Source organism: Ips typographus, linkage group LG10 (assembly GCF_016097725.1).
Source record: "Ips typographus isolate SLU linkage group LG10, UJ_Ityp_2.0, whole genome shotgun sequence".
Lineage (NCBI taxonomy): Eukaryota > Metazoa > Arthropoda > Insecta > Coleoptera > Curculionidae > Ips > Ips typographus.
Window position 1 is genome coordinate 5,090,202 of NC_138431.1, and position 14,248 is coordinate 5,104,449.

At 35.7% G+C, this 14,248-nt stretch overlaps 3 protein-coding genes across 6 annotated transcripts in view; all 3 read right to left on the reverse strand.

Annotated features, from left to right (window-relative positions):
* Window positions 1-3,779, reverse strand: part of LOC145734530 (uncharacterized) — a 66,057-nt gene extending 62,278 nt beyond the window's left edge. Inside the window, exon 1 of one of the 3 annotated variants that reach the window (XM_081987954.1) lies at window positions 3,194-3,779. In XM_081987954.1, coding sequence (XP_081844080.1) covers window positions 3,194-3,410 — 217 coding nt within the window. In that variant the 5' untranslated portion in view covers window positions 3,411-3,779. The remainder of the gene's footprint in view (window positions 1-3,193) is intronic. The other 2 variants (XM_081987952.1, XM_081987953.1) reach the window with 2 other exon arrangements.
* Window positions 3,780-5,905: 2,126 nt separating this feature from the next.
* Window positions 5,906-7,704, reverse strand: LOC145734636 (uncharacterized). Its single transcript, XM_081988115.1, has 4 exons — window positions 7,446-7,704; window positions 7,126-7,350; window positions 6,894-7,075; window positions 5,906-6,825 (listed from the first exon to the last, which is right to left on the reverse strand). Exons 1-4 carry the CDS (start codon window positions 7,560-7,562, stop codon window positions 6,117-6,119), a joined length of 1,233 nt encoding a protein of 410 aa, XP_081844241.1. The 5' UTR covers window positions 7,563-7,704; the 3' UTR covers window positions 5,906-6,116.
* A 697-nt stretch (window positions 7,705-8,401) lies between these two features.
* LOC145734635 (sodium-dependent neutral amino acid transporter B(0)AT3) lies at window positions 8,402-14,197 on the reverse strand. 2 transcript variants are annotated; one of them, XM_081988113.1, is made up of 7 exons: window positions 13,569-14,197; window positions 12,116-12,410; window positions 11,446-11,731; window positions 11,224-11,396; window positions 10,792-11,172; window positions 10,449-10,742; window positions 8,402-10,396 (listed from the first exon to the last, which is right to left on the reverse strand). In XM_081988113.1, the coding sequence occupies exons 2-7, from the start codon at window positions 12,332-12,334 to the stop codon at window positions 9,575-9,577; spliced, it is 2,175 nt and encodes a 724-aa protein (XP_081844239.1). In that variant the 5' UTR covers window positions 12,335-12,410; window positions 13,569-14,197; the 3' UTR covers window positions 8,402-9,574. The 2 variants fall into 2 exon arrangements, with proteins under 2 accessions (XP_081844239.1, XP_081844240.1); XM_081988114.1 differs by lacking the exon at window positions 13,569-14,197 and adding an exon at window positions 12,786-12,867.
* Window positions 14,198-14,248: the final 51 nt, after the last annotated feature.

Sequence of the window (14,248 nt, forward strand, 5' to 3'; positions counted from 1 at the left end):
GTATTTGGAAGTTCCTAGGTCAATTTTAGGGCTTAAAGTTTTTAAATCAAAGTAGTTTCCATCAAAACTCATTTTATAGACACATTTGTATGCTTTTAAGCTAATTTCCAAAGTTTTCAAGTTAATTAGTGAGTTTCTAAGTCAATTTAAAAGTTTAAAATCTTTCATTGATGAAAATCAAGTGAATAGTTCATATTCTAAGCTTTAAAGACACTTTCATAGCGCCAAAGTGTGTTTAGAAGTTCCTAGGTCTAATTACTAGTCAGTTGTAAACCGAGTTTTAGGCCTGATTTTGCGTCCTTCTAACAACAAACTGTCTCCTATCAGACTATTCGATTATACTTTATTAAGTGGAAGTAATTTTACGGCAAAAATCGGAAGTGACACCGCATAAAAACAAAGTCTCAATCTAGTCGCCATTTAATTAATTTTTACGGTTCAGGTGTTGGGTCGTAAAAAGCCGAAGGTCGCACTTTCCGCTCTCCCTCCATTAACCCCCGCACTATTGAGCTGTAAAGGTGAGGGGTCAAAGTATGTGCGTGCATTATCCATTTAATAGTTTTAAACTGATAGTTCTTTTCACCCTCAAGTCATGAAATGGTATAGGTTTTTCCTTATCGCTATGCCAGGCTTTGTATATAATAGGAACTTTTACGGGAAAGTAGGTAAAGAAAACAATACCATCGATCGCTTAAGGGATTATTGAAAGTGGTTAGAAAGGTAGTCTTTTTTTGCGGTTTGTATGGGAGGTTCATGAAGACGTTTGTTTTTGTGATGGATTTCAGTTGGCAATAAAGTGAGCTGTCATGGACGAGGGTAAACCCTAAAAAACGACACGAAACCACTCGAAATAAAATGGAAAACGTCTTGTCGACGTAGGGAAATTGAATAAACGGATTTCCACTTTTTCTCTTTGTTTCCATTTGTTTGCTTCAATGCCTGGGGAATGTGGCAAATATGCCTGTTGATAACAGATATAAAGAGTGCAATATCAGTTAGTTTCAGAGTGATAAATTGCGGATTTTTTAAAGGAACTTTGTTTTTAAGAATTCGTTTTGCAGAGTGTCAAAAATTGTGTCAGTTACAGCAAATTTGAGTTTCTGAGGTTGAAATTAGTTAGGAATGTTAGTTTAGTTGGTCTAAATCCAATATTGCGGAATCATGTAAGTCAAACACTGGTCAAAACCATCATTTGTAATAAATTTTTGTGCACTTTCACCTTAATCCAAATTTTGTGGACTTTTTGGTCATTATCTCGGAAACGTTTAAAATTAGAAGTTTGACATTCTTACCAGACACACCTTGCAGTTATACACAACTTTAATCGTTTATACATTTTTTTGATAGGACGTACCGTTTGGCGTTGAAAAAGGAAAATTTGAAAATTTTTCCATAAAAAAATCAAGTTTTCAAAATTTACTTTGGCTGTCCAAATGTTTTTAAGGTGAAGGTGAATATTTGTGTTAAAAGTCAGTATCTACCCTTATAAGAGAAAAATTAGTGTTTAAAAATAGAAAATAAAATTATATTTTCAGTTAGTGCAAAAATTATTCAAATTTCTAATGAAATTCAATTCCTCACAAATGTTAAGTAAGATTTAAGTTATTTATGAGAAACGTATTATTAAAGTATATCAGACAAAAATACCTAAAATTTCTCACTGTAACACAAATGTCACCTTGTATTTACAAATTGTTTGCTCGTTATATTTTATTGGATCTTAGAGCAGCTTTTACAGTAATTTAGCAGTTATTCTTATCTGTGATTGGTCAAGAATAAGTAGCAAGCTAAAATTTTCTTGACCAATCACAGACTTAACATCAGTCTTTTTAAATTGAAACAATAAAGTATCTACGTTTGATTACTTTAGAGCTTCTGCTGTCTATTAGATAGGAAGTTCAGATAACTTTTATGCACTTTACTTATCCCTAATCCATTTATAACCTTTTCCAGCTGGATATATTTAAACGATCGATTGCCCACGTGTCCAAGGTTTGCTCTATGTAACTAGTAATTTTCTAGCAAAGCTGATTAAAGCCTTTTCACTCTTACAGTAGTCAATTTAGCATGGAAACTTCTTGCTTGTTAGCATATAACAATAGAAACATTTTACTTTTCAGGGATTTATTGAAGACTGGAAAATTGAGAGTTTTCTGGGTGAAAGCAGATTGTTGCACTATTCTGCGTGGAAATCATAAAGTAAACAAGGTAAGAATGTGGAAATTCATATATTCAGACGGGAAATTCATGCGGGACGTTATTAAAATCCAAAGACAAACTAATAAAACCTTGTTTTGCTGGTTGAGTTCGTAACAATAAGAAAGTCGTCTGAAATATTTTTTTAGATTAATTTCCACAGTTATCTAGGTCAGAATAGGGTAGAAACTGACACTCATCGTTCACAACGTTGTTTGTTAACTTAAACCCAAATATAACAAGCGAAACAAGTTTCAAAATCCCTAAACTGAAGCAGAATTATAGGAAACTCTTAACCTGCATCACTGTAATAATTTAACAGTTTCATGTAACAAATTTCCTACACGCAGGAATGTCTCTCCATTCTCCCATGCACGTAAATTCCTCTCCCCTCCAGAAACCCCTTTGATAATAAACAGGATAGTATCGAACACGATACAAACAACAAAGCCATCAAGGATAACAAATATGTTCGACCTGATTCGGAAACCTTTGGCCAGGAATTCAAATTGGGATCGAGTCGTTAAGTTACAGATTATGGCAATGCGGCAATGCAACTGCCAAAACTGGCAAAAATATGCTTGTTTTGTCCGCAATGGAGATGTTTTAAAGGGATTAAACCGGAAGTTTTAACGAAAATTAGTTATAAGCAAGTTATAAGCAAACTCTTATCCTTCATCACTAAGCCCAGTAAATTTTAGTGAATACAATTACAATATTCTATTTTAAGCCCTAAACTACCTTGAAACTTGAATTACCCTCGTCACACTGATTACCATCAATCATCCAATAACTCATTCGAACAAAAACCACAATAATAGACTTGGGTTTGAATTTAGGGCAGTTCAATGCCGCCTCCAGTTAATATTTACCAAATACAAAACATCATGTAACCTCTAGTGGATAAACGCCAATACATTATTCATGGACATTGCTTGGCACTGCAGTCTTTCACTTATTCATTCACGACCTATTTTTGTTACATTTTTTCACTTACCTTCGTATAAAACTCCTGGTATTAAAACGTCAGTTTCAAATAAACTGTGAGTCAACTGAACATCAATTAAGTCACTATCAAGCTCGTAACTATTGGTAAAATCACATAAATCGTCTGATGGGGGACCGGGAGAACCCCCTTCGTACCCCATGCTTAATCCTTTAACGAACCCAACTAAAACTACCATCAAAAATGCTTGTTTCAACCCAACTTTCATTGTATCAAAATTTTAGAATTACGTTGTTGATTATCACATATGAGGTAAGCACATCAAACAGTGTTGAAACGGAAAAAAACTGAAGAAGCAGACGCGGCGTTCGAAACTGAGGACGACAACATAGCGAGCGTTTTAAAAGTTTGGTTATTTTCTCAGGGGGTTGCCATCGGGGGTAGAGACGCGCACAAACTGAGGGTTGAAATTTCGGAGCTTAGCCTGCTGGCGCATTAGCTTGCGCGATCGATTTAAGCCTCAATTCGTACAACACCTGTCTGTTTTAAATTTGTTGTTTTCGACAAATAATACAACCTTAGTAAGAAGCAATCCAACAAAAATTTCCTAAAAAACTATTACACTGACGAGGGTTGGGAGTTTTCTAACATTTTTTATCACCACACAGACATGAATTAAGCCTTAGTTTGTGTGTTTTAAATTTGTTGTAGGCAAATGCTGCCTTAATAAGGTGCAATTCAATAAAAATTTCCAAGAAAAACGTTTCAGTAGAAATGGAAATGCAACGTCTATTACAGCAATAAGGGTGAAGAGTTTTCAAACATTTTGTTTCTTTTATGTCCACTGAATTAATATATTAATCGAAAAACTGAGTGATTTATTATCAATTAGGCAGAAATGCCTATGGTTTAGTACTTTTTAAAAAAACAATCGATACTGCTAAAAAATGCAAAACATTCACATCCCAAACATAACACTAATTTAAAGGTTTCCAATTAGTAAAATCGGTTCAAAAAGTGCATTGAGGCTTTTCAAATATTTAGTAGGGGGAAATTGAAATGAGCAAATTAAGGTCGTTGCATGGCAACTCACCTAGCTATACTAATAATGCTACTTGGGGTCAAAATCCTTGATTTATGTGCTTTTATTCAGTTGAAGAGCTCTTTCATAGGTTCCAGTGAATTGTTACCAACAAAACCCTAATGCAAAAGAGGATTTCTGTTAATAGTGAATTAGGTGATGAAAGAAGAAAATACCTAATTTACATAGAAAATTAAAAATATGGTCCATTTTCAAACGTTTTTTCTGCACTGCTTCGTTTGAACCTTCATAACTCCCTTATTTGCCTTGCATAGTACTTAATTGTATATGTCGATGGATCGGCAATGAAATGAGCTTTCCACCAATATGCAACATGAATTGATTGGTTGGATAGTTTGGCCGCTAGAGGGACTCAAACTTAAATTTTATGTTTCGTTTGAACCTGAATAACTGCTTTATTTGACTGACATGGTATGGGCTTTTATATGTCGACGGATGGCCATTGAAATGGGTTTTCCAACTATACATCAACATTGATAGATTCACAAAAAAAGACAAATCCAGTGGTGTACGTTATTTAATAAAATTAAAAAATACTCTTAAACGTTTATACACAAAAATTTTAATTTTAACTTTTTATTATTAATATTCCAGCAATATTAAGTAGATAACAAAACTTTGAAGCACTTTTACAAGGAAATATTAAGTTTCTGGTCCCTAAAACGAGTTTTGTGCCATATCTCCCAAATTAGTGAAGATACGGAAAAAATTCAACAAATAAAATTGGAGTAAAAAAGTCAAAAATACTGAATCCAGACTTGCAGACGGCAGATTTCCCACTCAAACTGTATACAAAGTGTCCCAACTTAAACACGATTCCAATTTTTGGCTCACCCTGTACGCCAGAGGGATTTTTGAGCACTCTAGGAGAAAGAGGAGAAAAAAATCAAATTTTTTGACGGGTTTAACGTCACTGTAGGCTAAATACTAGATGAGATATTGACAGTCAAAGTTTTGAAGCACTTTTTCAAGGAAAAGTTGTTGAGAAAACACATACAGAATAAAACTGGCGTTCAAATGGTTAAAAAAATTTAATCTGGACTTTGAACGGCAAATTTCCCACAGGAACTGTATACAGAGTGTCTCAACTCTAGCACCACGGACATTTTTGGCTCACCCTGTACGCCAAAGACCGCAAAAATAATTTTCAATCACGCCACTAGAAAGAGGAGAAAAAACTGATTTTTTTGAGTAATTTAACGTCACTGTAGGCCAAAAACTAGCTGAGATATTGTCAGACAAAGTTTTGAAGCACTTTTACAAGGAAATATTAAGTTTCTGGTTCCTAAAATGAGTTTTGTGGCATCTCCCAAACTAGTAAAGATACGGAAAAAATTGAAAAGATAAAACTTGAGTAAAAAAAGTACCGAATTCAGACTTTAAACGGCAAATTTCCCACTCAAACTGTATACAAAGTGTCCCAACTTAACCACCATTCCAATTTTTGGCTTACCCTGTACGCCAGAGGGATTTTTGAGCACTCTAGGAGAAAGAGGAGAAAAAATCAAATTTTTTGACGGGTTTAACGTCACTGTAGGCCAAAAACTAGCTGAGATATTGACAGTCAAAGTTTTGAAGCACTTTTTCAAGGAAATATTGAGTTTTGTGCCATATCTCCCAAACTAGTGAAGTTAGGGAAAAAATTCAAAGGATGAAACATGTTTATTGTAAGTTTTTATTTATTTTAATCCAGTACAACCCTGTATCCCCGCTTATGCTAAATGATATTAATACAATAAGTATAATATAGTATAATATATAAGTAAATAAGTCTAATTCTAGAAACATAATAGTATAATATCACTTATAAATATATGGTTTTTACCACTAAATAATACTGTAATTTACTACAAAAGTTAACCAAATTTGTGATTAATTCAATTTGTTATTATCGGTCAATTGCTGAATAATCACAAAATCCCGTTCGATTTCGTTCTTGATTTGTTCCTCATAACGAAAATACATATTTTTTAGAGTTTGCCAAAACTGTTCTTTGTCCATTTGGTTCATGTCCACCTTGTCATCAACTGAAGAGGTAGAAGGTTGTGGTTGACTGTTGGAGCAACTTGGAACTGCTTCATTCACTTCACTGATATCCGGAAGTTCCACTATACTGATTTTTTTGTTCCTCTTACGTGGTTCTATCTGAGTTTTAGTGGAGTTTACGTTACCCTCCAAGGCGAACAGATTGTTATTGGTTCTGTTGGTGTTGTCTACAATGTTGTTAGAGGACACCTGGTGGTAGGAGTTGTCACTTTGGTTCACTGGGTAGCTTGGTTGCCTTGGTACCAGGCTAGTTAAAGTGTCCCTGACTTGGTTGGTTGTTGCCAAACCGACCTGGAGGAATTCAGAAGAATGGTAGATAGGCAAGTTGACTTCTTGTAGTACCAAGGTAAAGCGGGGCATATTATCTGCGGTTACGGTGTAGTAACTGTTACTTCTGTCTGGTAGAAAGGACACAAAAGGTTCTCTAGCTTTCAGCAAATCAGGAAAAATGCTACCGTAGCATTCGTGGTAGAATGGAGTGGGTTGGAACATCATAGATCGCCAATTTGCATAGTACTCTCTCTGAAGATTGTATCTAGAGCAAGTAAGTATTTTGAGTCACTTGACAAATACAAAGTAAACCCTCATGTTTTCAATAATTACCTGCAACTGATGTAAACTTTAAAAGGTCGATGAGGATAAAATTTTGGTGTTCTAATGTTCATGTTCCTATGCTTCTTGCTCTCGTTGATGGGATGGTTAATCTGGTATTGCATGGTCAAGTTGATGCTTATGGAGTACCCCAAAATGTCAGCATTGTGAGGAATAACGTCCACTCGGTAGTTCTGTGAAATTTCAATACATTTTTTATGCTTAAACCATGGAAAATTCATACCAAAATAGCGAGTTCCCCAATACGAGAACTGAAAGTCATGCTGGTGTCGTTGCAGATCATCTCCAAGTCCAACCAATGACAGTTATTGTGGTTGGAGTGACGACAGTCGATGCCAAAACGACTACAAACGCAGATAGACTGCTTTTTGTTCGTGTTGAAGAATGGCCAAAAACCGGTTTGGAGCACGAATCCAGTGGGGAGGATTTGAGAAAATACGTCAAAAATCTGTCAGAGAAAACACCGGACAGTATGTTAGAATACTTCTTCTTTATGGAAATGTTAAGAACACACCAATTTAAAGTAATTTTCAATTTACTCACCTTGGCAATGGTGTACTCCCCCAACTCTGCTTTGCACACCATAAAACTCACCTCCAAACTCTCCAAGACGATACGATAGAGTTGTTCGTGGTAGTACCACAAATTTGGAGAACTCATTTTTACGGACAAACATCAACTAATACGAATCAATAGTGTATGTACAGTGATTTTATAGACGATTGTTTTAAACAAAAGCCAGTGGCGCACCACCTAATTTCAACACCCATTGGGTAAAGTCACGTGGTTTCCATCCAATCCGATCAGTGACACACCCTTTTCCGACTTAATTCATGTAATTGGCACGCCAATGATCAATAATACTAATCACCTGGCTGGCCAATCGTAGTGTTATCAAAATTGCATACTGGAAAGACTTACGTAGCCATGATTGCAAGAAAATTCAATAAGTCGTAATGGGTTTAGTTGGAACCTTTAAAACAAAGAGGCTCTGTTACTTAACATAACAATATTATCGCGTTTGTGCTGCTTATCATTTTTTAGATACCTGCAAACTGAAGAATTTATGTGTTGCTCAGCAATTTCGTGTCATAAAACAATTTTTGATATGCCCACTGGTTATTGATATTATTGTTTTAAATATTGGATGAAATTGCGGATATGAGTCAACATTTTTTCACCTAAAAGTTGAAGTTACATCTCATTTACTCATAAGTACGTTTTTTACCAAATTACAACACTCTTTGTATATTACCTATACTAAATTATTTTGCTAAAACATTTTTTTTACCTAGTTCTAATAGTTTACTAGTTATTAATTAATTTATTGTGTATTATTTAACAAAGATGGTAAAGTAAAGTAAAGCTTTAAAACTTAACTGTTTCTTGACCCTTCAACGCCAATTTTGACTGAAATTACTTAACAACTCTAAAATGCCGTCTCATTTACTATCACCCTGTATATTGACAATAAATTAGTCCCAAAAATAAAACAACAATTCATTTTTAATAACATTTACTTAAATCAAATTATTACGTCACAACCAAGTGGTTTTTTCGGTTAACAATTTTACTTAATGCAGCTATATAACATTGTTAAATAAAATAAAACATTATTTTAAATGTTCATCATGTATTGCTACGTTTAGTATAATCATTATATTTATGTATAATATTATTTTTGATACGTTATTGTCACGGGTTTGATTTTTGGTTTTATTCCATTCCTCTAAAAGCTACCACTAATCGGGATCTGACATTTATACAGGGTGTTTCAATTGACTGTTGGAACTCTATAATGTGTAGGATGGATGTGTTCTTATTTACAGAACACTAAAATCTAATTGTCACGTAATATAGCGTTGTGTAATTTGTGCTTCTATGTTATTTATCACACGATAATGATTCTCCTAAAGCTTATTTCCTCAGACAGCTTTCATTTAAATTGATATGCAATAAATAATATGTAAAATCTTAACCTAGTATTGTCAATAGTTATTATCCTTTATCATTCTATTACTATTTTTTTTTTAAGTTAAGTTACGAAGTAGAATATCTCCAAAAGTAACAGGAAAAATTATTGTCATTCAAGTTGGCTAGTATGATACAGGATACACAAAAAAGGTCTTGGAGGACTCTTTCTTATAAAATTAGGGCCAGAATTTGAAGTTTGAATATTATACAGAGTATTGAAAAATATTCTGCATTTAGTAGCTAAATTTTAGAACATTACTACTTATACCATATTTGGTGGACTTTTTCAAAAACATCCCATTATATGACACAAATATCCTAAAATGTTCCCATTTATCCAACCAAACCAAACCACTCTATCTCACTAACTTAACCAAATTTGCAGAACATTTTTTCTCACCCTGTATATCAAACAAAAAAAACAATTTAACGAAAAAACAACTTGCAAACCTTGCTTTCTTATTTCCATGAGTAAAACTTTAAAAACTGAACAATATGGAGTGATCCTGTATCATCTAAATGTTTGTTATAATATTAACTGTTTCTTAACTAAGAAATCATTATTTTTATGCGGATGGCAGCTAGAATTTAAATTTAAGTCAACAATCTTAAAAGTAGTCGCAATCCAACAAGATATGTGGCGTTTTAATTTTGACTCAGTGCTGGTTAACACGATTTTGTGCGTAAAAATCACAATTTTACTCGTCTTCAGTTACATCGTCATAAGAATGATACGTTGGACAGCAAAGACCTTCCGAACCATCTGGTCGGATGCAAAACAGCAACGTTTCGGCTGTGGTAATTTCGTGCGGCATTATACCGTGGAAGTCTTTGAGATCGCTGGCTGGAAACCAAGCCTTCTCGTTGTCGTCCACCAGGAGATACCCAAAACACCTGGCCAAAGCGATACCGGGAATCCACAGAACGGACACGAGAACCAAAGTGCATATGAGTAGAATAGCCCACACAGGCCACTGGTGTTTTTCAGTTGCTCCTTTTTGCGGTACCCAGGCATCGTACCAAGAACCATCCACCGCAATTTCAATAAAACTGGCAGCCAAAATGGAAATCATCGCCAAAGGCGACAGGTACTTCCAGCAAATCATCCAGTACAGTCCAGGCCTGGACCCGGTCATCATTTCTATATCATCCGCGAACCTTTTCAATCCATACACGTAAGACACTGCAACACACTCGCAGAAGGCGATAATCAACAAAGGAAAATTCCCACTAAAATTGTCGAAAAGCACAAAAACATAACTGCCAGCCCCATGGGCAAAACCCATCGAAATCAGGCAGCAGATAAGGCAAAGAACCCCAGTTAGAATCTCTTTGGGTAAATTAGGAAACAATTTCATATCCACAATTGAAGTGACCACTCCTTCAAGAGTACCAAACTGCGAATCAATTCCGAGGGTAAACAGCATGAGAAAGAAGAGAACCGACCAGAATTGGGCACCTGGAAACTGATTTATAGCTTCCGTGAAGATGATGAATGCCAATCCAGTCCCAGAGGCTGACTGCAAGATAATCAAAATCAACAATCACTCTACAAAGAACCAAAAAACTTACATTCCCCAGCTCCTTTTCCAAATCGCAAACCTGCAAAGCTGGCACTATAACGCTTCGGAAAGTACCACCAGCATCGGTGAAGTTAAAGATGGTACCGTTTTCTGGTAGAGCGGCCGTAGGGTCGTAATATCCCAACAGGTCAGTCAAGGTGCGGTTACGGTCGTCTAGGCACTTTTCGTAGGTCATAGTAGCTTTGAAACCGATCACCGAAAATACCACAATACCAGCAAACATGGAAGTAAAGCAGTTGGTCATGGATACCATTATTGCATCCCGGTAGCAGTTGTTATTTACCTGAAAACATCGTTCTTGTGTTTGTGTTATTTTTTTTGAGGCAACTTACCGGGTTGTATGAAGAAAAAGCAATCAATCCACCAAAAGCTAATCCCAAAGAGAAGAAAATTTGAGTACCGGCTTCAAGCCACACCACCGGGTCAAGTATAATATGCCAGGAAGGAGTAAAAAGGTGTCTCAAACCATCAAAAGCGCCTTTCAGAGTAATACCACGAAAAAAGAAAATGATTAGCACTATGTAAGGAAAAGTGGCCGTGACGTAGACCACTTTCCCTGAAGACGCTATTCCTTTGATCATACATAAGTAGACTAAAATCCAGGCCACCACTAAAGCCAGAGCAATTTTCCAGTTGAACGCCTGAGGAGTGTTGATATCTTCCGAAATCATTAAGGTGGTTCGATACCAGAAGAATTGAGTGGGGCTGCTGGCCTGGAATTAACTTCATTATGCCACAAAAAGATGGTGGAAAGGGAGACTTACGACACATTCAGGTTCTGGCATGTAGGATCCGTTACGGAAATATACATTGGGGCATTCTGCCCAAGGCAACTCGGATTGGAAGCTTTGCACAAAATAAAACAGGCACCAGGCTATAATAGTGTTGTAGTACAAAGCCACGTTGAAGGACACCACTGCACTACTGATTCCAATACCTGAAATCAAGTTCAGTAACCTAAAATGGTTGCTATATGCTGAACTTACCGGCTAAGTATGGTGAAACCTGATTCCAAACTCCAATAGCGCCTTTTCTGAGTCTCTGGCCTATGGCTAGCTCTAGATAGAAAATGGGAATACCCTCTATGGCCAGCATGACGAAGTACGGGATCAGAAAGGCTCCCCCACCATTTTTCTGAGCCAAATAAGGGAATCTCCAAACGTTCCCCAATCCAACAGCGTAACCCACAGTCGCCAATAGGAATGTGAGTTTGCTGTCCCAGGATTCGCGTTCCTCTTCCTCGCATTCAGGCTTGAAAATTCCTTTACCATCCTAAATTAAAGTTCAATTATAAGTGAGTAAAGTTTATAAGTCAGTGTGAAAAGTGTATCGACACAAGTAGCTTGAAAGAGATTCAAAATGACTTTTTACCCAATCGAAATGCAAAGTAACTATCTGCTCTTTTCCATTTCAAATGCAAAGTAATTTTTGTAATAAAAATTAGCATTTTTTTAGGTCATATGAGTGTTTCTGACCTTTTCTAGCTTCACCTAGTTTGTAACAATCTTTCAAATCAATATGGTGACTGTTTTACCACAGAGAATTATACAGGGCGTCCTGTATACATTTTGGTAAGGCTTCATTAATAGTTAAACAGGATTTTGAGTTACCCGTGTGTAAATAAAACAAACCAGAAGATTTACTAAATAGAACTACCTGGGATCCTCTTTTGCTGCTACACACCGATTTAATCTTGGTACCAGGACTTGAATCTTCAAAGGCAACATTGGTAGCCCCGTAAGTACCAGCACCACCATTTTCAATGGTAGGCATCAATCGGCCCTTCATTTCCTTCAGCTCGAGCCGATCCAACGATCTTTGACTGTTCAAGTCTCTTGAACTTTGCCTTCTCACCAAATGTGCGGTATTGGCCATTTTTGTTGAATTTTCCGCTCTTTTTTTTTGGGGAGATACAAGGGTTCTATGTGCTATTTGTTGCTGACGTCATGATCTGAAAACAAAAGTTTTTCTAATCTTTTGGAAAACTGAGATTAAAAAATCCTGTATTAAAACGACAAAACAAAGTTTGTTTGTCCTCCAAGAGATTTATAGTTCAAGTCAATATGGTGGCTGGAGGACAAGTTTGAGTGACGTTTCCCCTGATATTAAAAGCCATTTTAATTAAAAACATCTTGAAGCAAATTGTACCAAAATGAGTAATATGTAAACTGGGATTAAAAAGTATTGCAGGGATATTAAAGGCTTTGTAGGATGGTACATCACACATGACTGTGAATGTTGATAGTTGCAGAAATGCAGGGTGTTGATTAAAAAGTTAATTAAGAAGTAAAATATCGGTTACAAAATAATTTGTGTGAAACTTAACCTAAAACAAAGTTTGTTTGTCCTCCAAGAGATTTATAGTTGAAGTCAATATGACTGCTGGAGGACAAGTTTCAGTAACGTTTTCACTGACATTAAATAACCATTTTGATTAGAAACGTTTTGAAACAAACCAAATTGTACCAACATTTTTTTTTTGTTTAAATGCATTTTATCTGATAAAATTAGAAATATCGCAACACTTCTTTCCTGTGATGTAAAGTGAAAAATAACACTTTTCAGCAACAATCAAAGCGTAAAAGAGAATTTTCCAGTCTGAAAACTTTTGAAAAGTTTGATCGGATAAAATCCCTTCAGAGTGATGTTTTCTTCAAAAACTTTTAAAAACAAGGACAAAGAAAACAGTCGAGAAATTGAGCCATTTTCTTGAATTTGTAAGTGGAACTGCAAATATACGTATTGTTCACTTTTTTGATCAGGTTATACTGTGAACATCTGGTAAATCTAAGTGTCAAAACCTTTGGATGATTAATCACAGAACGATTTAGCTGAATCAGATTTGAAAAGCCATATTAGATAGAACTTTGGGGGTTATAACACCCTTAGCCCTTTTCATCCCCCTTCCAGATTGTTTTGGGCTGTTTATCAATAATTGTACAATATTTTAAGAAAAAACTAAATCCAATATACAAACACTTTATAAAAGGTGTTTAATTTAATCAAGCTTTTTAATTATTAACCATTTTAGGAACCAATAATTTGTAACTTAAATATGATGGTTTTAAGGGCAAATTTACATTGAATTGTTACAAAAATTTTACGTTACCTTAGAAAAAGGACGAACGAGGCGTCCCGACGTCACACAGCACTCACACAAACTCACGATTCTGGACGAATCAATAACGACGCAGGCGCCTTGAGCGGCCATTTTTACGTGACGTCGTTAAAAAATTTGTGAAATCCACCTCTGTAATCGAACAATGAAAAAATCGCTGTGAATTTTACTTATACTGGGTGTTTTTTCTGTCATTTTGTACTTTTGTAGCCTTTTTAGGCAACCCTGTATTGCTTTCAGTTGAAAGGGTTGGAAATTTGTGTATCCCTGAGATTTTTACATTTCCTTCAATTTCCTGAAGCAGCAAAAACGTGTCACTAGCGACATCTAGCGGACAACGGCAACACCGTACCAGCTGGCCTGTAATACATCCGGTGTGTAACCGACTTTATATAGGGGAAGGTCGATAGGTACCGTTGTTTAAAGCGCATTGTTATGGCGCAAAAGTGAAATTATTGAACGGGACTAGCCTGCTTTGCTTTCGCCCAGCTTTCTTCATGCAACGTTGCCACTGTTCGTTTGTTTTCTGGGTTCTAAGTTTAATGAATTTTAATTAGATTTGACATCCCGTAGGAAAAACACTTAGGAGTGACAGTTCAATGTCACGTGATCAGATTCTATTATATGTTTATAGTAAATGTTTTAAATAACTAAGGGATTTACGATTGCAT